At 63.6% G+C, this 26,867-nt stretch overlaps 1 protein-coding gene across 8 annotated transcripts in view; it reads right to left on the bottom strand.

Annotated features, from left to right (window-relative positions):
- Positions 1 to 9,254: 9,254 nt before the first annotated feature.
- Positions 9,255 to 26,867, bottom strand: part of TBC1D16 (TBC1 domain family member 16) — a 77,895-nt gene continuing 60,282 nt past the window's right edge. For 3 of the 8 annotated variants that reach the window (XM_045489781.1, XM_045489780.1, XM_045489778.1), the window contains exons 4-13: positions 26,229 to 26,390; positions 25,117 to 25,264; positions 23,991 to 24,158; positions 23,362 to 23,510; positions 21,379 to 21,513; positions 20,433 to 20,619; positions 18,489 to 18,668; positions 17,614 to 17,835; positions 15,571 to 15,717; positions 9,255 to 14,359 (exon numbers count right to left, since the gene is read on the bottom strand). In XM_045489781.1, the coding sequence (XP_045345737.1) occupies positions 14,111 to 14,359; positions 15,571 to 15,717; positions 17,614 to 17,835; positions 18,489 to 18,668; positions 20,433 to 20,619; positions 21,379 to 21,513; positions 23,362 to 23,510; positions 23,991 to 24,158; positions 25,117 to 25,264; positions 26,229 to 26,390 (1,747 nt within the window). In that variant the 3' untranslated portion in view covers positions 9,255 to 14,110. The remainder of the gene's footprint in view (positions 14,360 to 15,570; positions 15,718 to 17,613; positions 17,836 to 18,488; positions 18,669 to 20,432; positions 20,620 to 21,378; positions 21,514 to 23,361; positions 23,511 to 23,990; positions 24,159 to 25,116; positions 25,265 to 26,228; positions 26,391 to 26,867) is intronic. The other 5 variants (XM_045489784.1, XM_045489783.1, XM_045489779.1 and 2 more) reach the window with 4 other exon arrangements.

Consider the following 26,867-nt stretch of genomic DNA (forward strand, 5'->3'; position numbering starts at 1 on the left):
GCAGATGCCGGAAGGTTCTACTTCTGCGGTTTCCAGCATATGAAAGCAAGGTGGGGGGAGGCGAGGGGAAGGGCCCCATGGGGCCCCCAAGTGCCCAACGCTCCTGCCAGGGCCTCCCCAGGGAGGAGGGTGGGTACCTCCCTGTGTCCCCCTGAACACCCCAGTGCTGGGTGCTGAAAGGCCTTCCCCAGGTACCTCTACGGCCTTGGAGGTCGGCCCGAGGGTGGGGTGGGAGACCAGGAAGGGGCAGGGAGGGCGCACCGGGCTTCAGCAGGTGCACCAAGGGAGGAGGGGGCTGGGTGTCTACTCTGAGGCTCCAGGGAGCTTCAGACGAACAGGCCCCACCCCATCTCCCTGCATATCTGGTAGGGGGCCAGGCACCCCGGGTTGCCCCCCTTTTTAAAAATCGAAGCGTGGCTGACACACAATGTTACACGAGTTTCAGGTGTAGGACGCAGTGATGTGGTAAGTCTGTATGTCATGCTGTGCTGGCCGTGAGCGTCCCCATCTGTCACCGTACGATGTTATTGCAATACCATTGACTGTTCCCTTTGCAGACGCCCCCAGTTTTATGAGTTTTTAGCTTGTGAGGTTTATTCATTTTGAGAGAGAGAGAGAGAGAGAGGAAGCGGGTGAGGGGCAGGGAGAGAGGACACACAGAATCCCAAGCAGGCTCTGCGCTGTCAGCTCAGAGCCCGACCTGGGGCTCCATTCCAAGACTGCGAGGTCGTGATCTGAGCCGAAATCAAAGTTGAATGTTTAACCGACTGAGCCACCCAGGCGCCCCAATCCCAGTTTGTAAAAGTCTCCAGCTTTCCGGTCAGAACCCCGCAGAGCCACATGACCCACCCACGGGCATTCCCACCCTTCCTGTGTGCAGCCCTGAACTGGGCTCCCAGTACCTGGGATGTGGGACCCCTTTAAGGCAGGGGCGCAGGCCTCGCTTCTGACGGTGGGGACAGGTGATCCTGGCAGCCAGCCCCCGCCGCCCCCAGGACGCAGGATCAGGACCAGAAGCTGAGCCCCCCCCCTGCCGCCCGCAGAGCTGGTCAAGCTTCCTGTGTATTTCCGGGGTGATTCTTGTGGCGAACACCCGTCAGGCAGCCCGTGTCTCCCCTGTCCCGGCCCCACGCAGTGCCGCAGCGGACTCGACCGTGTCCTGAGAGGGCGGGGGCCCCGGGGGCTCCGGGGGTTGGCCCTGTGTAGGGACGGTGAAGTGTGGGGTGTGGGGCCCGGGGGCCGCAAACCGCCTGCCCTGCTGGCTCCAAACCCGTGACCCTCTCCCTCGGGAAAGCGGGTGAGCCGCGCCCCCTCACGCTCCTTTCTCACCCGAAAACACAGCCTTTCCCTGGCCTCGGAGTTTGGAATAAAACAGGACCCTCGGTGGCTGCCACTCTCCGAGGGCAGGGCTGAGGATCTGCCCTGGGGGGCCTGGGACAGGGTCCAAGCTTACGCTCCCACCCCCACTGCACCCCCACGGCAAGGCAGGTGTGAGGCATCGCCTCCGTTCCTTCAGAATGGACCCCCCGCGGCCCCGCCCCGTCCCCATTTCTGTCCCCTGGGCCCGCCGGGCTCCCAGTGGGCCCCCCTCCCTTCCCCAAGGGGGACTCTGAGGTTGACGTCACCTCCTTCCACCCCAGAGCTGCCCCTTGGGGCCAGGCCCCTGCCTCCTCCCCCGCCCAGGATGCAGCCCAGTGATGCATCCACTTCTGGCTGTGTCCCTCTGCCCCCCACACTCCAAGTCCACGCGCAGCAGAGTCTGTGGTTTCCCGCCAGCCCGCTGGGCACGGAGCTCTGGGGGCGGGCCTCCGTCCTTCGTCTGGGTGGTCCGGAGGGTGGTCCCTGGCTCCTCCCTGCCTGGAGCTGGGGTCCCGGCGGAGGAAGCAGAGCCAGGGGGCGGCGGGGGAGGGGGGGGGCGGCTTCGGTCCTCTGGCTGGGGAGCACCCTTGTGTGTGTGTGACAGAAGTGCCCCACACTGTCACAGACAAAGGGCTGGAGACAGGGAGACCTCACGACACCACATGGCAGGTTCCGTGCCCGTGGCCTGTCGCTCGCTCCCTGGGTGGCCACGAGGGAGGAGCCAGGGCGAGAATGGGCGGCTCGGTTCGGAGTTGGCTAAACTGAGGCTCGAGACACTGTCTGGACGGCTCTCAAGGTGTCCCCTCCCTTGGGGAAGGACAGGCCAAAGCTCGTGGCCCTTGTCCAAGCATAGGGAAAGAAGAATCGCAAATACCCGCGCGCTGGTCCTGGCTCTGTTACCCACCGGCTGGGTGACTTTGGGCCAATTACTGAACCCCTCTGTTCCTCCCTCTATGAAATCGATAAAACCAGCACCGCCCCCATCCGGCTGCTGTGAGTACTGAGTGCCATGATGGATGGAAAGGCGCGAATGGCGGGGGTCCTGGTATTCACCAACCCACCCCCGGGCCCTCTGGGTTCTGTGGGCCCCGCCCAAAAGATTCTGCCGGCAGGTGGCGAGTTCCCCATCATGAGGAATATTCCAGATGACAGGATGTGGCCGGAGCGGGGCTAGAGGAACTACCCACCCTCTCGTCCCGGCCTCCCCAAGGAAGGCTCCTCACGGCCAGTGGAGAGGTCAGCAGCGCCCCACCCTCGCAGGTGGTTCTCTTGCGGACAGTGTCCGGGGCCGTGGGGACCGGACGGAGAGGCCTGTTTACTCCAGACATAGAAGAAAGCTGCTGTTGTCTGGGGCCAGGAGCCGAGGTGCCCGCCTGTCAAGGGCCGGGGGCCGGGGCCCGAGTGAGGGTAGGGCCGGGCAGCTAGAGGGAGGCGCCCAGGAGGGTCCACGGCTGCCCTGTGCCCCGCTCCTCCCGCTCCAGCAGGACTGAGCCAGGTCGACCAAGGCCAAAGAGCACCATCAACTCACGTGCGGGACGCCCCAAAATCTTGACTTCAAGAGAAAACGGGCCCGGGAGCCGTGAGTCCCCGTGACGAGGGTTACGGCCGAGTGGGCCAGGCTCTGGGGCCACGGCTGGGGCCCGGCTCTGGACTTGGATAGGACTTTCCGAGGTGAGCGTGGGCAGCTCTGGGCTGCAGAGGAGGTCAGGCCTGTGGCATTCCTGAGAGGCCCCACCCAGGCCCTCAGAGAACTCCGGACACCAGGGAGCTCTTCTCAGGCCTGAGGTTCCCTCTTCTCTGCCTCTAGAGGAGGGCGGGGGGCGGGGGGCATGGTGTGTACGTTTGGGTTTTGCAAAGAGAGCTGGGCACAGACAGAGACCAAGGGGCACAGAGGGCCGAGCGGGCTGAGATTCAGGCGCCAGGACCCTGGGGAACGAGGTGCCCCAGCCTCAGCCTGGCTCCCGGGGGTGGTGCCCGGGAGGGATGCCGGGGCTGAACCCCGGGCAGAGGCGCTCAGAGGGCACCGGGGCCAGGCACCCGCCCTGCCAGAGGCCGGGTCTGCCCTGTGCTCTCCTGCCCTTGGCGGGTGGGCTGGGGGCCGGCCAGCGGGCAGAACTCTCCAGCCCGTGTGGCACTGACGATGGGCATCCCGCGTCTTCCTTTCCAGGCCCACCCCCTCGGGGGGGCTCAGCGTGTTTTCTGCTCCGGGCCCCTGGGTTTCACTGCGAGCGATTCTTTGGCGAGGCGGCCAGCTTGCACGGTGTCCTTTTAATTAGATTCTCCCAAGTTCCCTCTGTCACCGGGTTATTAATATTTATCTGGAGCACACCTGATATGATTAGATCAGTGGGCCTGGGGGGGTGGGGGGATGGGGGCCGCCTCTCCTTCCCCCCTTCCCCTCCCGCCTCTTCCCATCCCCCGTCCCTCGCGCCCCCTCCACTCCCTGAGTCCCCTCCCTCCGGGGGCTCCCCAGCTCCTGTCCCAAGGGCCCCCTCCCTCGGCGCCCCTCCCTGCCCCACTGCATCCGCGTGCAAGCCTGGCTGGCGTAGGCGGGGATCCCCACGCAGAGAAAAGGCCCGCTGGGTGTGCAATCAAAAGGAACAGCAACAAAGCCCCTCCTGCGGAAAATGTGACGGAGCTGGATGGTTCGGCCCTCTTCCCAGTGAAATGGGAATTAGTCGGCGGATTATTTTTGAGGCTGAGCGGCCCCACGGTGCCCACGCGTGCCTCCTCTGCCCTGGGCCCCGGTGGGGTTCGCAGCGCGGGGACCCCGGCTCTCGAGGCCTGGAGTGGGTGCAGGGCTCCCGGAGGCCGGTGGGCCGAGGCAGGGATGTGAGCGCCCGCCCGCCCGCCCGCCCTCCTCCCTCCCACGAGGGCTGTACCTGGCTTTGCAGAGATGCGACCGTGTTGCTGAATCCCACAGCCAGGTCTGGGCCTGGATTCATCAGAACAGCCGAGGGGCCCCATTCAGAGCTGGCCGGGGGCGGCGGCGGGGGGGGGGGTGGGCTTTGGAACCTGCTTTCTAGAAAAGCGACTGTGGGCGTCCCAGTCCTGTCTGGCCCCCCGCGGTCTCTAAGGTGCCCGTCCGTGGCTGGGGCTATGGAAGCCACGGGGGTCTGTGGGATTCTTTCTGGAGGGCTGTCCCTTCTAACGGACACCGTCATCAAGTAGATCGTGGGGGCCCAGGAGCGGCTCTTATAGTAGATCTTGGTGTCCCAAGTGGGTTTCAGGCACGCGATGTGGGTGGGGGCCTGTGTAGGGAACCAATGACTGAGTTTCAGACTAGAAACCCCCCACCGTTTCTGGGGCCCTGGGACCTCTTTGGGGCTGTCCTGGGGGCTGCAGTCTGGCCCAGTGATCCTACTGGTGAGGTTCTTAAATCTGAGGAATCCCTCATGGGGGAGGCTCGGGGCTCGGGGAGGGGAGAGGGAAGCTGCCACCAAGAAGTGAGGGGGACCCAGTCCAGCCTCGCTGAGCCGTCCTGCCCGCAGGCACCTGAAGATACCCCCCGGGGGAGGGGGCTCTTTCTACCTGCACTAACCTGAGGCCGGTCTGTGGGTCTCACCCCTGAAAGGCCCCAGCCCCGTCTGTAGCAGCGACGTGAGCATCCCGGACCAAATGCAGAAGGAGCTCATTTCTCGGTCTCAACCCCTTGCCACGCAAAGTCTGCCTCCCCCGGACATACCTCCGGCCGGGACACCTCCCACCCCCTCCCCGCCACCCTGCTGCAGACTGGACAGCTCTGTGACCTGCAGGTTCACTCCTGTATGTCTGCCTGGGTCAGGTGGGTCAGCGACCCAGCTGAGCCGTAAGACCAAGAAGTAGGGGGAATGTTCCATCTAAGTTAATCGTTTCAGGGGCACCTGGGTGGCTCAGTCACCTGAGTGCACGACACTTGATTTCTGCTCAGGTCACGATCGCAGGGATGTGGGATCAAGCCTTGGGTCTCCGTGCTGAGTGTGGAGCCTGCTTCCGATTCTGTGTCTCCCTCTCTCTCTGTCCCTCCCCTGCTCGTACCCTCTCTCTCTCTCAAAAATAAAGAAACATTAAAAAAATTAAATATATATATATATATATATATGTATAAATTAATTAATCATCTCACAGAACCTGGGGATTTATGAGAAAATTGAGGGGATGCACGGGCTCTGAAAGTGGAACCCACCCTGCTTTTCGGGTAGGTGGGTGGGATTCTCCCAGGGGGCACCTGCCCAGAGGCCTGGGGTCACTGGTGCTTGTTTTCCTAGGTGGGCAGAACAGAGGTGGGCCAGATGCTTGGAAACTGCCCCACCGTGGGGGGTCGGGGGGGCGGAGGGGTGTCATCGCAGGTAACCCCATCTCTCACCCGCCCCACAATCTCTTCTCCTGCATGGGGGGGAAGGGGCACCAAGGGGTCAGCCACTCCAGAGTGGCTCTCCTGATGCCCGGCCCCTTGGTAGCCCCTCTCGTGACCCCTAACGCCTTTGCCCGGAAAAGTGCAGAACAGCTAACAGGCATTCACTTCACTAATTCATACACCCGTGAGGACACCTATTATCCTGCAGCCTTTTACTTTGAACAGGGCGCTCTCCTTTGATCTTTTGAGGTCTGGAGAGGTCACTTGGGGTATCCCTCTCTGGATTTTCCACCTGTCTCCCTGTAGCTGGTGCCCAGACACTGACCACAGTTCTCCAGTGAGCCTGGTCCAAAGCTCTGACCTCCCGCCCCAGGATTTCCCAGGCCGTGCTCACTGCTGTGCTTTGCTGTTAGATTTTAATTATTTTTTTTTAAGTTTATTTATTTTGAGACAGAGAACACGAGCAGGAAAGGGGCAGAGAGACAGGAGGAGAGACAGAATCCCAAGCAGGCTCCACACTGTCAGCACAGAGCCTGGACTCGGGGCTTGAACCCACGAACCATGAGATCGTGACCCGAGCAGAAACCAAGAGTCAGACGCTTAACCGACTGAACCACTCAGGCGCCCCTGCTGTTGGATTTAAAGCTGCCAGACCATTGCTCACTCATCATTACTTGTAGCCACTAGGACCCTCAGTGTCTTTTTCTGTTGTGCTTTGTCACAGCGAGGAATCCACGAACTCCATCAGTCAACTTCATGTCTGGTCCTCGGTGAAGGGTTCCACTTTGTTGCTCATATTACTTGCGGGGGGGGGGGGGCGGGGGATGGAACCTGCTTCTGCCCCCTGAGGGGCTGCTGTGCCCAGACCACGGCCCTCTACCTCTGCTGCAGCGTCCTAAATCCAGCATCCAAATATCGACTTAGAAAATCATTAAGGCATTCTCTGCAACGATTCAAGGTATAAAGTGCCCTCTTTTGTTCAGTGTCACATCGCTGATGAAAGAGGCAGGCGGCAACTGACCCATCACAGCAGTTGTATCATCATGCACGGAGACTGGCCTATTTTCAAGCCACTCTGTCTAAATTACAGAACACGCCCCCGGAGCCCAGAGATCTGGGCTCTCTCCTGTGATGCAGGGGGGAGGGTGGGGGAGGGAGCGGACAGAGTGGGCTTCCGGGCTGTCCCAGTGCCAAACCTGAGTGTGGCCCCCCGAGGCCACCGGGGGGTGTCCTCGGGTCTGCAGAGGGTACGAGCCTGGCCGGGAAGGCCTGGGCCCCCCCACGGGGCTGTGAGGAGGTGGACAGGCTTGGGGACATGTGCCCACAGGCGAGGCTCACATGCACGCCCTTCAGTGGCGAGGTCACTCGTGTGGTCGATGACACATAAGGACAACCGTGCTCTGTTCTCCCTGCACTTTTCCTCACAAGCCTGCGGCCCCTTCACTGCCAGATTTATGCTGGGCGGTGGGAAAGGCCTGTGGCCAGCCTGGGGGGCGTCCGTCCTGAAGGCCAGTGCTCCCAGAGGTGAGGCTGGCGGGTGGGGGTGGGGGTCTCCTGCCCCGTGTGTGGAGGGGACACCGGTCTGGAGGCTTCCCCTCCCTGGGATGGGATGGGGGCAGAGGCACCAGGGTGCCGGCTCCGGTGTCTCGGCCGCAGAGAGGAGCCAGGCCTCACAGGCTCGGACACAGGGCGACGCGGCCAAGGGCCAGGAGTAGAAAGCCCCCTGCTTATCCGGCACGAGACCCCTCCCATCCCTGCTCTCCAAACGTTCTTAGGTGGGTGGGCGGGGAAGGAGAGACACCAGTAACAACTGAACTTGAACTGGGTCCACGGGGCTCCTGGTGGGATTCAACCTGATGGAGGAAAGGGACTCGGCTCTGGAGTGTCACAGCCGGGGAGGGGGTCGGCGTTGGGGGCAGGGAGGCCGCTCAGACTCAGGGCTCAGGTCTGCCCCGTGGGCCCCAGGGGCGTGCACCTGTGAGGGGCCCAGCTCGGCTCACCGGAGGCCTTGGGGGGTAAATGCATGCCTGTCCCAGAAACCCCAGCCCTGGAGCAGGTCCACAGGGCAAGGACACCGGGCCTCCCGACAGGACGCTCCCTTGCTTTGAAGTGACACAAGGCCCCTTGCGTCACCCCTCTCGTCGCCAGCAGAGGTGGAAACACTGAGGGGCGCAGACGGCCTGTCCGGTCGGCAGCAGACGGGGTCCCCAGGACGGCAGGAAGGCCGAGGGCTGGGCCCTTCCAGGGCTGCCCCCTGAAGAATTGGGCTCACCTGGTGGCATGCCCCTGTGGCCGTCCCTGTGGCCATGACTACAAGGCTGTCATTTAGGGGAAGACGAGAGCAGTGCAGACAAACATCCTGCTGTGTGCATCCTGGTTGGCCCAGACCCAGGGAGCCAGCCGCCCAGCTGGTTTGAAAGGCCCTTCCGGGTGGGGCCGGGGACAGTCCTCGCCCCAAGGTGGGGGTTCGTAGCGGGCCGCATCCCCTGCAAGGCTGAGCTGCAGGGGCGGGACCATCCCTCCCTGAGGACGAGCTGCCCCTGGGCTCCCGGCCCCATCTCTGCCTGCACTTGGCCATCCCCGGGCTTCAGATCCCGGGCTGGGGCTGGGGAAGCAGCACCCCCATCTGCCGAGAGGACAAAGGTTTCTCTAAGCGGAGCCACCAGCCATGAGTGCCACCACCTGTGTCTCTGCCCCTCCTGGGCCCGTGGCACCTGCCAGCCTCAGGCCAGCCTCAGGCAGGGGCACCCCCTGGCATGCAGAGAAGGGCTCAGGAGGCTGTTAGAGGTCTCAGCCGAGGCCAGGTGGTGGAGGGTGAGACGGACCCTGCACACACGAGACGCCCAGCGGTGTAGACGGTCAGGAGCTTTACTCTCGCCCTCCCTGCGCCCCTGGTAGGCACACACACAAAACAGCGGAAAACCAGCTCGAAATGCAGAGGCACTGCCGCTGGGGCCGGGGAGCCCATCGCCCCAGCACCGTGCTCCAGGAGAGCCAGGAACAGCCCCCAGCCCCCCTCCCGCGGCCCCTGGGGCCTCGCTCTGCAGTGGGGCTCCGAGGGGCTCGGCGGGGCTGGAGGTGGGAGAAGCTGATGCCTGAATTCTCCTTTCAACGCCCCCCCCCCCCCCGCCCCCTGCCCTCCACAACAAGGTCAAATTCACCTTGTTGGCCTCCTTTAAAAAGTTCTCAGATGAAGACTCCAGCTTTTCCTGAAATTGGAGCCCTGGCAGCTGAGTGTCAATAAAACACCGTGTGCGCTTCGAGGCACTGGGGCCGGTCTCGGGGCACCCGGCTGTGGGGGTTCCCAGGCCTTCCCCGGCCTTTCCTTTCGTCGGCTCCCGCGGACCCCCCCAAGACGGAGGCGGGACCGCCCTTGCCCCCCGCCCTCCTGCCCCCACTCCCCTCTGTTCGTCCCCTCCCCTCCCCCATCACGGAATGGCCCAGAAGCATCTGCTGGCCTTCCTTGCTGTTCCGTGCAGGCCCTCTTTGCCCAGCACCAGAACCTGCCACGATTCTGCCCGGCGAACCCCAGCGGACCTTCCGGAGGTGCCATACGGCCTACGTTTGTCGTCAATATGATTTTATTTACTTTGCAGGGGAATCCATGAGAGCCGGAAGCACTGTTGGGGCCATGGCGACCCCGGGGGTCACGGTGACCAGTCCCGCGCCTGGGGCAGGGCTGGGCTGGCAGGTGATCGTATTTACAAACAAGACAGAACAAAACAAAACACAGACAAAGAATTGCTCACCATGGACAACAGTAATCTGTTGGAAAGGATGGATATTTCATTAGGTTTTCCCTTAAACAGCAGACCCCTGCCCGCCAACGAGAGATGCTGGAGAGAAGACGGCCAGGTGGCTTGATCTCTCTTTGCGTCTGAAACGTTATCTTCCCTCCTAGAGATTCAGCGAGATGTGTCTAGAGGGCCAGATGCCCACCGGCTGCGTGTCCCTCTGCCCTGCTCCCTGGAGGCCCAGGGATGCCCCTCCCCTGGTCCCACAGCCCTGACCCAGGAGGCCAGAGTCCCAGCGAGGGGGGGTTCCCAGCGGAGGGGGTGAGACCTCACGTCCACGCACCACATCCCTGCTGAAGAGCCTTGCACGCCTTGCACGCCCACACAGACAGGCTTCTCGCAGGGTCGCTGAGGTTATGGTTCATGGCTGATTTTTCTCGGGGGCAGGAGTGGGGTGAATTTTACAGAAGAGGCACAGAGAGGTTTCCCGTCGGCCGGGTACACGCAGCAAGGTGGGCATATGAGAGGTTTGGGGTTTGCTGACTCCCAAAGCAGGCAGAGCTCTGGAGTGGGGGATGTGTTGTGGCTCTTGGGCAAGGCTGCTGAAGGCCAGGGTCAGTGGTCTCTTCCCTGAGTAGCGGGTGAGGCCCCTGGGGCTTGGCAGACCACCCTTAGCACAGCTCTTACATGGAGAGGCCCCGAGGCCAGCGGCGAGGCGGGTTGGGTGGGTGCCATCATCCCCATTCTACAGATGGGGAAACTGAGGCTCAGAGAGGCAACACCGCTCACCCCCTACGGGGAGCCCTGGCCTCAGGCTTCACGACTTTGGAGGAAGTGAACTGGCAAGTCCCTCTGAGCTAGGAATGTGCCGACACAATGTTTTCACTCCGAGGGACAGCCTCTTCGCCTGGCTTAGACACACAGGGCTAATCGGATCCTGGGCTGTCTGGTTCCCTCGAGTCTCCGGGGATGTGGCAGGTCCAGCTTGAGGGGTCCCTCCCTGGGCCGTAGGCCACCTCCTCTGGCCCAGCCCGTGCCCCTGCACAAGTGGTTCTTCCTGGGCGAACGCCTTTCCCTTCCTCCCACTCAGGGCACACAGACTGGAAGAGGCTTCCTTCTCTTTGCCGGGTGAACCCAGGGGTCCCTGACACCCCGCAGCCTCTCTGCAGGGGAGGAGAGGCCAGGCGGAGCATCGAGGCTTCCGCAGGGGCAGGGCAGTGCCACGAGCAGATTCCCATCACCTTGAGGACAGCCACGCTCCAAGCGACTTCTCCCAAACAAGGAAGGGCCAAGAGAGCTCAGAGGCACCTCACAGAAAACGAGGCAAAACCCACAGAGCATCACCTCCACCACGACGGTCCCCAGTATCTGCCAGCCACCACCACTTAGCCCGGGAGAAGCGTCCGTTTCAGGACCAGAAGCTTCCTCCTGTCTGGCCGCCCACCCCACATGGGGCTTCCGGAAGGGCTCTCGTGGACAGACTCAGAAGGACACGCGCTTTAGGTCCTGGACTTGAAAACCTCCGTGCTGCCTGACACGCGGCCCATCGGGACAACGTGCTGCTGATGGCACCCAGACCGAGGCCGCCCATGGAGCCGGGCCGCCCCTCCTGGACCGCACGGCCCCCTCCCCTGAGCAGGTGGTCGGGGGGGCCCCTCCCCATGCCGTCTGTTCCCCCCACACCGACTGGCTCAGGGACTCGTGAGTTCGAGTCTTCCTGGCTGGGACTTGGGTCGGAGCCTTCTGGAACAGCAGAACCAGGCCCCAACCGCACCAGCCTGGGCGTCCCCCACCCCCACCCCCCTGCCGTCCCTTCTTCCCCGGGGCTGGCGAGCCCCTGCCTTGCTGCCCCGTCCACGCCTTCCATGCCAGCACATGCGCATCAGAGGCTCCCTCTCTTCCCAGGGGCCCCGACAACGACGCGTCGCGTCAGCACAGCCGTTAGCGGTGGGGAAATTAAGTATGCGCGCGCACGCACACCAGCCAATAACAGTAAGTGTCATTTAAAAAAATGGGTTAAATAAGCGACATCACGGAGGATGGCCGTGCCGGGCTGATTATCCCATATTTGCACGTTTTGGAGGTGGGAAGGCTAGAAGTCTAATGACGGAATTATCACCCTAATGCCTTTTGCTGGCTGGGAATAATCCCGGGGCAACAGCTGCCGCGGGGTTTTTGGCTGGTTTCCTCTAATTGCATCCAGATTAAGGGAGCCCTGCGAGGCCCTTCCCAGCCCTCCAGCGCGGCCTGCCCTCCAGGAGCCCACACATCCAGGTCTCCGGCTTCCGAGACCGGCTGCTCTGAGAGGCGAAGGTCTCACCGGGGCCCGGCGCGGCGCATGGGGGTGTGAGGCGGGGGCGGCGAGGGCGGGCGGCACTTGGAAGGGGTCTCGGGGAGCTGCGGGAGCCGGGAGATGCAGCACGAATGCTTTGCAGCCAGGACTCTCCAAAGTGAGGGATTCCCTGGACACCCCCCCCCCGACCACACACACACACACACACACACACACACGCACGCACACACATACACAGCAGCCCAAAGGCACAAGGTATCTCAGTAAAATGCGCGGATGCTATCCTGCTAGACGGTGAGCCTAGAAGCACGCTCTTTCCCCTTGGGCGTCTCCTGCCTTTACAGGGGAAGCCATGGCCCTGACAGGAGGGCTCCCCAACAGGGTCACTTGGACCCAAGACTTCCTGGAGGTGGTGGCAGACTGTATGGTTTGTCACCCTCTGAATTCCCAGCCCCTTGCCGTCCCTGCGCGGCTCCTCTTGCTAAAGGGGAGGGTCCGGCTCCCCACCCCTGGGTGCTGACTCTGGCCACGTGACTTGCTCCGGCAATGGGATGACAGCAGGTGTGGCCTCCCCCAAGGCTGGGGAAGGCGCCCGTGCATTTCTGCTTCTGCACTTGTGCCTCGAGCGGGGCTAGCTCGCAGGGGGCGGTGGGGGATTCGAGAGACGTGGCGCAGTGCCAGGTGTGACCTGTCCACCTGGGCGTCACCATCCCGAGCACACCCAGCCAAGACCAGAAGCGCCCAGCCTAAACCGCTGACCCTCAGGCCGCATGCGAGACCGCCAGGCTTGGGGCTCATTTGTTACGCAGCACCGCCGTGGCGACGGATAACGGATGCTCCTGTTTGTGTGGATGTGGTCTCTACGGCAGGATCGGTACAGCGCCTGCTTAGCTGAAGCCTTTTCCAAAGCAGACCGGGGGCCAGCACAGAAAGGCACCCCCCTCCTCCCAGAGGCAGAGCAGGTGAGAAGTCCGCCCCCATCCAGCCTGGACCCTGCTGCTGGGCTGAAACAGCCAGCACCCCAGGATCTGCGGGCCGGGGTGGGGGCTCCAGGAGGGTCTCCCCAGAAGGCTCTGGGACAGGAGCCCTGGGAACTTGGAGATGCCAGTGTTGGCCACCTTGCCTGCGAGAGAACTCGGGCTCACGGGGGACTGAGAAGTTTTGAGGGAGGGGGCCGGCAACTTCCTCTCTTCTGTGGATACACATCTTTTTCACGTGGCCCCAGCAGCATTGTTTGCTCTCCAGGGAGGAGAGCTGAGAGCGGGAGGAAGCCTTAGTTGGGGCTGTGTCTCCATGATGACCCCTTCGAGGGTGTGCGGGAGGGTTCCCGCCTCCACGATCCCAACGGTTCAAGAAGCGGCCTCCTCGTGCCAACGGCTGGATGGATGCTCTTCGGCTGGCTGGGAACTCTGCCATACCCTCCCCCGTCCACCGCTAGACCCCGGCAGGGGCGACGGCGTCCTGAGTGCCGGCTACATTCCTGCGGTCCGCTGCCGCGCCCGACCACCTGCGAAGCTGACTTACGGAAGGCCCAGGCTGTGGGCAGGCCCGGGGGCACGCGGGAATCTTTCTAGTTCTTTCGGGTGCCTTTGTCTCGGTTGGTTACTTAATGCACCACCACTCCCCTCAGACGTTGTCCATCCTGCCTGCACACACGGCCCCCGGCTGCTCGCTGTGTTCGGTGAGGTGGACCTTAGACAATGTCAATGATGCTCACGTAGAGCCGCCCCCACTACGGAAGGCGAGTCCGACAGCTCCCGACAGCTCGAGGCTCGGGCTGTTTCCGAGGCATACCAGGAGTATAAAACATTTACACGGACACAAAGCCCCGAGCTTCTCACACCCTCCACTGCTCCCACATCTCTCTACTCTGAAATCACTGGGCTTTTGTTTTTTGTTTTGTTTCGTTTTTGCAGACATCTTCCTATAAGCCGTGAAGCTGTGCAAAGCAAGACTGGCCTGCTCAGAAAATGGGGCCCGATGACGACGTGTGTCCAGCATGCAGGGATGTCTCGGGCCGGGCCGGGCCGCCGTTCTGTTCTGCATTCCCTGTGCTGCTGGCCGAACAGGCCTTCTGGTCCTTCCTCATCGCCCGGCACTGTCGCTGGTCACTGGTGGTGCCGGGGGAGCCCCTGGGGCAGACGGAGACCCAGCCCGCCTGCATCGGCAGGGGGAACCGCCGTGTGCGCTGGTCCCCCTGCTTCGGGAGGTGACTCTTCTCTGGGCAGCTGGCGGGGCTTAACTTCTGTCACTTCGAGGCTCTGCTGATGTCATTAACACGAAAAGGTCCCCTTCCTGTTGCCACAAGTCTCTTCTTCCTCGTGTTTCCACCGGCCCATCCCCACCCCCTCCCACGTGCCCAGGACCTGCGGATGCGGGCAGTCCGACCTATCTGCGGAAACCGAAGCCATCCCGAGGCATCTTGGGGCCCTTCTTGCCTTCTCTGGGGGGCCTGGGCGAAGGCGTCTCCACCGTGCCCCCATAGGGGCAGCTCTCCCAGCCGGGGTGGTGGCCCGTGCACTCCACGGCGGGTATGTAGCCGCTGTCCCACATGCCGGTCCCGCACGTCTTACACAGGTCGTGCAGGCTGCAGGGGATGCGGGGCAGGAGGCGGAACTGGTGCAGCAGACTCCTGGCCTGCGGAGAGAGGACACGACGACACGCAGTGGGCGGGGCTGCCGCCGGGGGCAAGGAGGCTCCCGCAGGGCCTTCACCTGAAGGGGGAGCGGGGACAGGGCGACCCCTCTGACTCAGCCCCCAACCGTGGTGCCCGGGGGGCCCCGTCCGCCCCACGGCTGCCCTGTGCAGCCTCGGCAGGGTCTGTCTCCCCTGTGGCTGCGGCGCCAACGCCCGGGTCCCTCCTTGTTGCCTTTGAGGGCCGCTGCCAAGCTCACACAACCAGCATCGCCAGCAGGAGCTGGGAAGTGGGGGGTGGCAAACTCACCGTCTTCCCCCTTGGTTCCCCCCTCTCCCAAAGCCGCCTTCTCCGCATCCTGGCTCTGGGCGGTGAGTCCGTGAGTGAGGTGCCCCAAAGGGCGGACCCCATCTATCAACCCCGGGAATCTGTTCAGTCCACGCAGCGAGGGGCAGGCTCTAGTATCCGGGCCTGAGGGCCAGCCCCGTGCAGCCCAGCCGGGCCTCCCAGCCTTGGCAGGGAGCACCCCCGAAGGACGCGTGGGGGCAGGGCCTTCCTTCGGGGTGGGGGCTGAGCGGAGGGGGTCTGCATGGGAGGCGGGGCTCTGCGTGTGGGGGCGGGGCCTTGGCAGGGAGTGCTCCACCACCAGCGCATGGGGGCGGGGCCTTCGTTCGGGGTGGGGGCTGAGCAGAGGGGATCTGCATGGGGGGCGGGGCCTTGGCAGGCAGGGCTCCACCACCAGCGCGTGGGGGCGGGGCCTTCGTTCGTTGGGGATGGGGGCTGAGTGGAGGCAGTCGGTGTGGGGGGCGGGGCTCTGCCTATGGGGGCGGGGCCTTGGCAGGGAGCACCGCGCTCCAACCAGCGCTTCGGGGCAGGGCCTTCATTGGGGGGGCGGGGCCTTGGCAGTGAGAGCCCCAGGGAGCACCTAGGGGCGGGGCCTGTATTCCAGGGGGTCTGAGTGGGGTTCAGGGTTGATGGGTGGGCGGGGCCTTGGCGGGGAGCGCCCCCGGGGCGACCCCCATACGGGAGCGTGGGAGCGTGTGCGGTTAGGGCTGAATTCGAGGGGGTGGAGCTTGTGGGGGGGCGGGGCCTTTGCGTGCAGTCCTGGCCTGTGTTGGGGGGGGATGCTGAGTGAGAGTCGGGGCTTAGTGCATGGGCGGGGCTTCGCAAGCCTGCTGGGTGGGGCCACGTGGGGGAGCAAGCTCACGCTCACCTTCCTGAGAACCAGCTCCCCGTTCATGTGCATGGCCAGGTTTCCAAAGTGCAGGAGCATCTGGTCGGTGGCCAGCTGCTGCTCAATGACGTCATCCCCGTAAATGGCCACGATGGCCACGCAGATGAAAAGGTGGAAGTAATCCGTCTGAGGGGGAGGAGAGTAGGGTTCAGCTAAGGCCCCAGGTGGAGGCTGAGTGCAGAGGTGTGGCGCGAGGCTGTCTGGGTTCACGTGGCCCCGGGCAAGCCGCAAGCCTCTTTTGTCCTCAGTTTCCCCACCTGCACATGGGCCAGTGTCAGCACTACACCCAAGGGCTGCAGTGACGGGACAAGGGGATGGGGCGCGTGCTCCCCATAGGCTGCTGCTGTGTTTGTGGGGAGCCCTCTGGATGCACTCGGTCACAGGAGGCAAAGAACGCGCTCCCTCTGAAGTCTGGCCTGTGCTCATTCCGGTCTATTCGCAAAGGTGCGTGTCTCAGGCTGCGTCAGAATACACTCCGGTGGGCAGTGGGGCACGCCAGCAAGAAAGAATTTTCTGGCAGCCACCCACTGGTCAGTGTCTTCCTGCCTCCAGGCTGAACATCCCAACTTCTGCCCCAGAGATGACCCCTAAGTTTCTTGCTAAGAAATCGAGAAGATCCTAACGGAGAGGAGCACCACAGCTTCCTGACGGCCCCCGTGGCGTGCTACGATGATCCTGCTGTCCTCCTTGGAGACCGCCTCCCACCACTGCCCGGCAACGCCAGGCACGCATCAGGAAGCCGGCACCCGGAGGGCTTGCACTTGACTGGGGTGCATTCTGTGTGCTCTCCCGCCCGGACGCTTTGAGAGCGCCCCGCCTTTGACTCCACCTCGATCCCAAGGGCAGAGGAAGAGGAAGCAGCACCAGGAAGCCCGTGTTTAGTCTCCCAGCGTCGACCCGCCAGCCAGACAGAACAGCTAGACTGGGCCGGGCGGAGCCCACAATTCCGGCAGAGCTAACAGCCAGCGCCCGGCCTGCTCCGGGCAGACCGTCCCCCAGGCTGCCTGGCCCCTGCCTTTGAACTAATCCGGAATGGACTCGCTTGGTCTCAGAACGTTCCTTCTGAAGCTATGTGAACTCCGGCTGGGGTGGGAGACAGCGGAGTTCCAGGAAGGGGGTGTCCAGCTCCTCTGAGAGGGAAAGGTCTCAGGGAGGACGAGGCGAGGCATGTCCTAAACAGGGCCGGGCAGCAGGACAGAGCTAAGTTCATTCCCAGGACAAGGCCTGGGGCAGCCTAGCCCCCTTGCCCCACGCTAATAGAAAATGGATAGAATTGGGGCGCCTGGGTGGCGCAGTCGGTTAAGCGTCCGACTTCAGCCAGGTCACGATCTCGCGGTCCGGGAGTTCGAGCCCCGCATCGGGCTCTGTGCTGACAGCTCAGAGCCTGGAGCCTGTTTCCGATTCTGTGTCTCCCTCTCTCTCTGCCCCTCCCCCGTTCATGCTCTGTCTCTCTCTCTGTCCCAAAAATAAATAAACGCTGAAAAAAAAAAAAAAATTAAAAAAAAAAAAAAAAAAAAAAGAAAATGGATAGAATAAAGCCTTTCTCTCTCAGGGGTCGCTTCAAAGGAGCCTCCCCCCACCGTGGCGCTCACTCTTGACAAGCATACCCCCACTACCATTATGGGACCACCTCCACGCCCCCGGGGCCAATGTCATCAAGACAGTAGGCCAACGCGGACGTAAACTTGTTCAGTGAACTTCAGGCAAGGTGGCAGCCACCAGAGATGTCCACGTGGGCTTCTCCCGTGGTTTTCACGAGATTTTGTGCAACTCGGGGTGTAGCCAGAGCACAGCGATGAAAATCACCCTGCGAAGTGGCTGTGGCTGTTGGGCGACACTCGAGTTCACTCGTGACGTCAGCCTAAACGTGACATCACGAGGGCGGCCAATTCGCTGCTGGGAAAGCACACGATGAAGCCTTGCAAAGCGGACACGGTTTACAAAAACGACCTGATCCGGCGTCTCGGACCCTCCGTGCCAGTGGTTCCCTTGATGAACGCAGAGAGTTCGCCCTGAACGTACCCGCCAAGCACGCCGCTCCAGGCGGGCAGCAGTCAGACCCGGGCGGGGGCGCGAGAGCGGGCGGAGGGCACGGGTGGGCGAGTACATAGATGGCCTGGGGCACCAGCCGTGTGTCTCTGGACTCGCTGCCCCCAGACATGCTCCTCCAGCAACATCAGGAAGGCCGGGGCACACTGGGGCACGTGTCCGCGGGCCGGTGGGGCTCCCACGTACCTGCAAGGCCTGTGTGACAGGAGCGGCCCGGCTGCCATTGAGAACAGAGCCGGCTCCTCCAGAAGGGATCCCGGCCACCTCCCGGAAGCGTCAATACTATTTTTTTTTTTTACAGGCTGATGGATTCCAAGAGACTTGCACATCCTTTAACGTCACCGGCTTGTTGCTAATTTGGGCGTTAACGCCCTGCGATGGCCACAGGCTCTCGGGGGCTTTGCAGAAGAGATGCTGATAACAGCGAAAATGTGCAGAGGGCCGGTGGGGCCTGGGCTCTCCAGAGGGGCTGCTGAGGACGCAGGGTCTCGGGCTCTCTCCCGGAGCCGTCCTGAGCGAGGAAGGAGGGCGGGGCGGGCCCGGGGGCCTGGCAGGTGGGCACAGGCGTCCTGGGCTGCAGGGGGCCTGCCCACCCTGTGACGCCGTCCTTCACACTGAGTGGCTGGGGCAGCAGGGAGCTCGGCCCCAGAAGGTGGTAATGAGCCCAGCGAGCGGGCAGTCGCGTCTATCTGAAGCCAGCCCCACGGGGCCAGCCGGCAGCTGCGAGCGCGGGGCTGACGTGCGGGTTACGGGGCAGGGGCCGCAGAGGAGGGGGCCCTCCAGCAGGCGCGCAGGCCCCCGCCCTCTTCGCGGGGTGCGGACGCTGACCGGCGCCCGCGCCGGCTCACCTGGTAGTGGGCCCAGCAGGCCTCCCAGATCCGCAGGGCCTCGGCCTCGGGGAACTCGCGCTTGAAACACAGCAGCAGCCAGCGGTGGCAAAAGAGCATCTGTAGGCCGTCCTCGCCCAGCGACACCAGGTGCTGGTAGAAACGCAGGTGGGTCAGTCGCAGCAGCTCCCGCAGGTAGAGCTGGGGGCGAGGCCGGGACCGGTGAGGCCTCGGGCTCCACGCGAGGCGCCCGCTCCCACGGGGGCCCTTCCTCCGGCCCCCCCCCCCCCCAGCAGCACGCACGCTGAGCGCTGGGCTTCCGCACCCGCTCACTTTAATCTGCTGCTGGAATCGGCTAGTTTATCCCAGACTTCCGATCACTTGGGGGCGTGGCCCTGGCAGGGCCAGGCAGAGCAAGGTGCCCGGCTGCTGCGGTGGGGAGGCTCCGCCCGGGCCACAGCCGCCACACGGGGCTGTTTCTGACACCCCTCCTCCCGGGAAGGCGAGCAGATGATGTGTGGGCCCCGCCCCCCGCCAGCCCAACCACCTCCCCCTCCGAGACCCATCATCTTCCAGAGCTGACTTGGAGCAGGGAGGGGGCGTTTCTGAACCCCAGGGCACTCGATTCCTGCGCTTGAGGCCACCACCCGGTGACGTGGGACAACATGGAGGCTGACTTCAGCGCCATTAGAAAATCATCTCCGGCAGATAATGAGTCACGGGGCCATGTGCTGCGTGAGCCCGTCTGGGGCGAATCGTGTCAGACCCCGTAATTGTCTCCCCAGGTGCCGTGGAAACCTGACATCACAGAGCTGATGCAGAGAGAGGGCAGCGGGGGCGGGGGGACCTGGGGCAGGGCTCCGTGACTCACAGGCCCTTCCCATGCCAGCAGCCCACCATCCCACTCAAGACGGCCGCTGGGGTGGTCCTGGCCCTCGTAGGGGCTGCTGCTGACCGGCCAGTTTCTGCACGCTCCGGCCCGCCACAGGGTCAAGACCGACAATGCAGCCTGCCCCTCCCAGCCGGACGTCCCCACCCCCCCAACCCAGGCACCCCTCACCCTCCCAGCCCTGCCTCCCAGATCCTGGTCCCCCTCCCCCCACCCGTCTGCGGGGCCCCAGCTGTGCCCTGCTCCCATTCAGCCAGCCCTTGGCCCTGGCATTCGAGCCAATCCACTCAGCTCCTCCCTCATCGTACGGGACATATCCGGTCCCACAAGACAGGCCGCACGGTGTCAGTGCCCGAACCTGTGCTCGGCCGAGTCTGGGCAGGTCCCGAGTGCTGCAGGGTCGGCCTGATCTGCCTGCATCACCTCCCATCTCCGCCAGCTCCTAGGCCGGGGCTGTCTCTGGGACAGGGGAGCTGAGACCACATGCCCTCCACCTGGCACTCGGCAGGTGACTGGAACACACAGCTGCCTGGTCTGTGCAGGGCGGGGGGCGGGGCAGGAGGAGGGGGCGAGCTGGCTGGGTGCCGCAGGGTAGGCCTGCTGCCTCGGATGGGGTGTGGCGACTGCCCAGGGGGCCTCAGGAGCCTCCCATTCCTGCCCACTCAGGCGTCCTGCCGGCTTCGGACTGTAGGGAGCAGCCCGGATGCACCCGAGGACCCATTCTGTGAAGCACAGGGCCAGGTGTGATGGGCCTCCCTTTTCTCACTCCACCAGGGAGCCTGGGCTGGGATGCCACCTGCAGGGAGGCGGGAGGCCACCAGGGGAGGGGCCTCGATGCACAGCCCAGCCTGCAGGGGGCATGGGGTGGGGGTGGCAGCCAGCATCGCGGGACTCCCGAATAGTGTGTGTTCCTCCCAGGGAGCCAGCCGGGGCTAAGCCCCCAGGCCCCGTAGGCAATGCCCACCCTGGCTTTTCTGCTTCCTGACCCACAGCAGCCACGCCACGCGTGGCCACGGAGACCCGGCGGGAGGTGTGCTGTCTCCCAGCACACTGTGACCCTCGGCCCGAAGCCTCACCAGCTGTTTCTCCATATCCTCGTCCCGAGGAGAGCTGACGAAGATCGTGTTCTGCATCAAACCCACAAAGCACCAGAAGGTGTCTGATTCATCCAGGACCTCGGCCAGGATGGGTGCCACCAGGTCTGACATGCCCTGGGAGTAGCCGATGGCGGGGTTGTAGACCGCGTAGTTCAGCAGGATCCTCCTGGCGACACAGTGTAGAGCGGTCAGTGCAGCCCGCCCTTGCCGCACCCTCGGTGGCATGTCACTCAGGGTGGAAGGACCTGGGGCTGCCAGGGACCCCCCCTTCGCTTCGATCGCAGGGCGAGGAAGGCCGCTCTGGGGACTGTCTTCAGACTCTAAGGCAATGGAGTGGCCCATAGGCCAGACCCCCAGGGGAGGAGTGTGGGTCCGATGTTCTTCCCAGTGCCTGCCTGTGACAAAGGGTGGGCTGGCGGGGACATTTTTATGGGCTGCTAATTTTGTGCGATTATTTGCCAGGCAGCAGCGTAAGGTCGAAGATGCCAGCCTCGGGCTCTGTGTGGCTTTATGGGCTGGAGGACCACCAGGGGAAGGCTCCCCCCGGGCTTAGTGTGAACCAAGCAAAGGCAGGCTTGGTGGATGCCCCGGGGAGTGCGCGGCCTTGCTGGTACCCGGGGAGGGGCCTACAGGGCTTCCCGGGGACGCCGTGGCCACACGATGTTGACTGATGCAGCCTACAGTGGCTAATGTCCCTCTGCTTTTGGGGTGTTGATTGTACGAACCTGGGAGAAAGCCCCCAAGCCGAGCAGAGGCTACACGCTACTGCTGCCGTTCCTTGACTTCCCGGACAGACGGACGGCCGATGGCCGAGGAGGCCCCGAGGGGTAAGGTGACACTCCCAGAGAGGCAGACGAGGCGGTGAAGTGGGGAGGGGCTCTCCTCCCCTCGGGAAGGAACCACACTGGCCGGGGGAGGCGCGTACCTCATGCTCTCCACGTTCGGATTGTCCTCCCCCCGGAAGAACTGGTTGCTCCGATCTGTCCGGACCACATCCTTGTCCACGGTGAACTGCACATTGCGCCAGAACGCTCTGTGCTCTTCAGGGGTCATGGAGAGCCTGGCACAGAGCAGGGCACCCGCCCGGGGCTGAGGAGCAGCACACACTCCTGGCAGGGCCTGCCCCTCCCAACCCCTGCTCTCGATGGGGGCTGGGTGTTTCTGATGGGGGCTGGGTGCTCCTGATGGGGGCTGGGTGTTTCTGATGGGAGCTGGGTGCTCCCTATGGGGGCTGTGTGTTCCCGATGGGGGATGGGTGTTTCTGATGGGGGCTGTGTGTTTCTGATGGGGGTGGGTGTTTCCGATGGGGGAATGGGTGTTTCTGATGCAGGCTGGGTGCTTCCAATGGGGGCTGGGTGCTCCCGATGGGGGATGGGTGATCTCGATAGGGGCTGCGTGCTCCCAATGGGGGTGGGTATTTCTGATGGGGGCTGGGTGCTCCCGATGGGGGCTGGGTGCTCTCGATGGGGGCTGTGTACTCCCGATGGGGGCTGGGTGTTTCCGATGGGGCTGCATGCTCCCGATGGGGGCTGGGTGCTCCCAATGGGGGTGGGTGTTTCCGATGGGGGAATGGGTGTTTCTGATGCAGGCTGGGTGCTTCCAATGGGGGCTGGGTGCTCCCGATGGGGGATAGGTGCTCCCGATGGGGGATGGGTGATCTCGATAGGGGCTGCGTGCTCCCAATGGGGGTGGGTATTTCTGATGGGGGCTGGGTGCTCTCGATGGGGGCTGTGTACTCCCGATGGGGCTGCATGCTCCCGATGGGGGCTGGGTGCTCCCAATGGGGGTGGGTGTTTCCGATGGGGGAATGGGTGTTTCTGATGCAGGCTGGGTGCTTCCAATGGGGGCTGGGTGCTCCCTATGGGGGCTGGGTGCTCCCGATGGGGGCTGGGTATTCCCGATGGGGGCTGGGTATTCCCGATGGGGGCTGCGTGCTCCCGATGGGGGCTGGGTGCTCCTGATGGGGGCTGCGTGCTCCCGATGGGGGCTGGGTGCTCCCGATGGGGGATGGGTGCTCTCGATAGGGGCTGCGTGCTCCCAATGGGCGTGGGTGTTTCCGATGGGGGCTGAGTGCTCCCGATGGGGGTTGTGTGCTCCCGATGGGACCTGGGTATTCCCTTGGGGGCTGCGTGCTCCTGATGGGGGTGGGTGCTCCCGATGGGGGCTGGGTATTCCCGATGGGGGCTGGGTATTCCCTATGGGGGCTGTGTGCTCCCTATGGGGGCTGCGTGCTCCCGATGGGGGCTGGGTGCTCCTGATGGGGGCTGTGTGCTCCTGATGGGGGCTGGGTGTTTCTGATGGGGCTGCATGCTCCCGATGGGGGCTGGGTATTCCCTATGGGGGCTGTGTGCTCCCGATGGGGGCTGGGTGCTCCCAATGGGGGTGGGTGTTTCTGATGGGGGAATGGGTGTTTCTGATGCAGGCTGGGTGCTTCCAATGGGGGCTGGGTGCTCCCAATGGGGGCTGGGTGCTCTCGATGGGCGCTGGTTGCTGCTGTGGCTGGCAAACCCTCCAGCCGCCCCCCCCCCACTGACTTGGGGGTGTGCATATCCGAGGCTTTCCACGGGTCCCCAACACAGCCTGAGGTCAGCCAGACCCAGAGAGACCTCCCCAGTCCGGCTCCAGCTGCCCTCCCCCAACGCCCCCCCCCCGCCACCCCAGCGTTCCTGGCGGGATGTCAGTGCCTAGTTAAGTCTGTTGAAAAAGAACTCTAAAACCTTGACACAGAGCTAAAGAGCAGCGCTGCGGATAATGACGGCACTTATCCAAGCCTATCACTCCGTGCCTGGGACCCATTTTCGAAAGAAACTCTGGGTCACGGAACGTATTATCAATGCGGGATTGCGCCTCAAATTGCCTTTGCAGCTGACATGCCCCTGGGCGGCCGGGGCGGGCGGGTGGCCCTTACCTCTTCTGCTGGATCTCGGCGTATTCCCTTCGCTTCTGCGCCCGCAGCGCCTCCCTCTCCTGCGACGTGGACTCGTGGCTGTAATACCGCAGCAGGAAAGGCCAGACCTCCCCCCGGATTGACACATCAATGCCGCCGAAGAAAATGGCCTGCAGGAAGCGGCAAAAGTTGGGGAGGGGCCCAAACAGGGCCGCTCAAAGCACCCCCAAATCCCCGGAGATTTGTGTTGTGGTGGCTTTGCGGGGCCTTCCTGACAGCTGATGCCTTGATTCACATCGCTGCAATTTGCACATGTTTGGAGGGGAGAGTGGAGGCCCTCCATTCCCATACAGGAGACAACCAGGCTCATTTCAATGTCAATGCCCACCCTGGTGTGGCGCTCCGACGAACGTATCGTTCTCACGTCGCGGCCTAATCCTGGTTTTGGAAGCGCCGCATTGCGCCGCGAGCTCTTCTATACAGGCTGACGCGGGGTCCCCCAAACCCGCTCCGGAGGGTTTCCTTTTCAGCGCAGCCCCTTTGATTGCTACATGGGCGCGTTCACACAGCCGCTCGCGCCGCGCCTCGGCCCCCCGGGGAGGCGGCCCGGCGGTGCCGCCCGCCTCCCCCCTCCCCGCGGGCCGGCTCACCTTGCGCAGTTTGTACTCCTCCTCCACCTGGCCCAGCTCGTTCAGGTGGTGCAGCCAGGCCGCCACGTCCAGCCTCTTGTACACGCCCTCCTCGGGGTGCGTCTCCGAGGAGGGCAGCTTGGGGCGGCGGATGGAGAACTGGATGCACGTCTTTTCGTCGGCGACCTGCTGGCCGGGAAGACACCTCGGGGCGATGTGCACCTCACTGGTGCCCGCCCTCCCCAGGACGCCAAATACCACCCCCCTCCCCCCCCCCCCCCGCCCACCCCCCTCTCTCCTGAAGGGAGGGGGGCGCGCTCTCCCCTGCACGCAGACCCCTCATCGGCCAGCGTAATTAGCCGCAATTAAAATGAAAATACCTTCGTCTTAACATCGATCCCTCCCCTCCCCCTCGTCCCCCCGCGGCCGCCCAGGCTCCCCGGCCGGCCCACTCCCACCGACCGACCGAGACCGCGGCCCCCTCGCCACCGCCCCCACTCTCTGCGCGACCCCGGCCGCAAAAACGGAATTAATGCCTCGTACGGCCCAACTTCCCTCTGCCGGGAGGGCCTGCAATAAATTACATGTGATTGGCCACAGACAAAGGGGCCGCTGTTCCGCGAGCAGGGAGCCCGCCTGTCAGGTTGTCTCCACGGGCAGTCACGAATCCGGGGCAAAACTGCGGCTGACATTTAATTCAAAAATCAAAGGTTGTTCAATGTAGGGGGAAAAAAAAGCCACGCTAGTGTAATGAGGGAAGCCAGCAGGAGGCTCGGTGGGAAGGAAGGGAATCTGAAAGTCAGCCCCTTTCTAATAAGCACATACAGTATCTTGAACAGATAATTAAAGAGCTCTTATTACATTTGTACGTAGATTGAGCAAAATATGGCAGGAAGCCTTGTCAAAACATGATTTTTCAAGTGCACAGCACTGACTTTACAAGAAGCCCTGGGCACAGGCTTCAAATCCAAAGTTGCTGCCCTCTCAGCCGCCCAGCGACCGCGGACAGGCTCGGGTCACACCCCTCCGAGGCCTCCGCGCGGGGAAGTCCCGGACCCTCCCCGCCGTGGGAGGGAAGAGGAGGGGAGGGAGTCTCGGCAGCCGGGCGACTCCCACGCCGGGGCCCTCCGGTCGCCCTCTGGGCTACCTGGTCCTTGAGGTGCGTCTCGGTGCAGTATTTCCACTGCTGAAACACGTCGCACAGCTTGTCCAGGCCGCCGTGGTGGAAGTGGAACACTTTGTACTGGCTCTCCCGGCTGGCGATGACCAGCTGGCCGCTGGTGCAGGCCTCGTCGCTGCGCGGCCGTCGCGGGGGGGAGGGAGAAGGGAGCAATGAATATGTAAACGCCGGGTTTTATTTCCAAGTATAATCAGAGGCCCCTATCGCTGACCCCCGGGGCAGGAAACAGGAAGGCCCCGCGGAGTCTGGCTGCGGGCCACAGGGGGACAGTTACACCCACACGCGAGCCATCGCCCCCTGGGGTGAGGAGCGCAAGCCAGCCCCCTCCTGGGGGGGCCGGGAAGTAGGACTGTCCTCGCTCCCTGGAGGGCTGCCGGAGCGGCCTTGGGTCCCCGGCCCCAAGCAGTGACACACCCCCCCCCCCCCGGCGTCCCCCCTCTCCGGTGTCCCCTCCTCTCTGGTGCCCCTCCTCTCTGGTGCCCCCTCTCCAGGAGATCTAGGGGTGGATGCCATTAGGTGGAATCAGATTTTGAGCCCAGGTGGGACCGCCTGGAGGGCACCCTGGGAGAATCCTCCGGGAAAACTCACTGCACATCCAACTGGGTGTTCGGCCCAACCCCGGCCGCCCTTCCTTGAAAGGCCAGACTGTGGCTCTGGGTCTGGGACCCCTCCAGCGACACGTGTGCTTCGAGCACAGGTCTTCGGCCGGGGCCAGCGTGGGGCTGGGCCACCCGGCCTTTCGGGAGCGATTGGATGTGGCTGCTAGACAGGACGCTAATAGGGACGGTCCGCCCACCATGAAAACGGGGCACCTCCTCCAGAAAGCCACGCCCCCTTCCTGCACACACAGGCGGCGCTGCAAAGCCTCTTGGGGGGATGGAGGGGGTGGGACCCTGAGGGCGCATGGAAGAGACTGGAAGCTGCCCGGGCCCGGTTCCTGGGGGCAACCGTAGCGGGCACCCCTGCCCACAGGCTCAGTGATGTCGGGAAGCAAGCCCCGACTGGACCCGAGGCCCCCGCCCGCTGGGCCCCCTGCAACCCCAGCCAACTTCCGGGAAGCCGCGGAGACAGGCTCTCACCTGAAGAAGAGACGGAGGGAGCGCATGTGCCCCAGGTCCACGCGGAACACGCCGCAGATCTGCTCCAGCGCGCAGGCCCTCTGGGGCTCGTCCCAGCGCGGGGTCTGCGGGAGGCCGTGGCCGTCGGGGAACCGCAGGGGGGTGTCGGCGCCGCAGGGGGAGCTGGGGGAGCGGGTCACGTGAGGGCCACGCGGCTCTGTGTCCCCGCCGCCCCGGGGACAGGGCAGGGAGGGCGTGGGGGGCACACTTACACACGGGCCCAGCTCAGACACACACACAGACACCCGTGAGCCAGCGAGCGAGCGAACGAACGAATGAACGAACGGGTCCCATTACAGTCACACATGAAATTACATTTCATGTGGAAGGGAAGGCGTTTTTTGATCAAATTGCATCCCACACGGACAGAGGCAGTGAGTGGCCCTAATGACAGATGAGCCCCCCCACAAGCCTTCCCTGTGTGACCTTGGGCGGGTCACCAAGCCCCTTGGAGCCTTTGTGTGGACATTTGCAACGTCAGGATAATAACAGGCCTTTGTGCATATGATCAAGGGCTGCAGAGGGCTCGGTGCTGGGCCCCCTGCTGCCTCGTGATCCCTTTGGACGGGGTGGGGCTTCTGTTTGAGTTTCTACCGGTTC

This window comes from Leopardus geoffroyi, chromosome E1 (assembly GCF_018350155.1).
Source record: "Leopardus geoffroyi isolate Oge1 chromosome E1, O.geoffroyi_Oge1_pat1.0, whole genome shotgun sequence".
Classification (NCBI taxonomy): Eukaryota; Metazoa; Chordata; class Mammalia; order Carnivora; family Felidae; genus Leopardus; species Leopardus geoffroyi.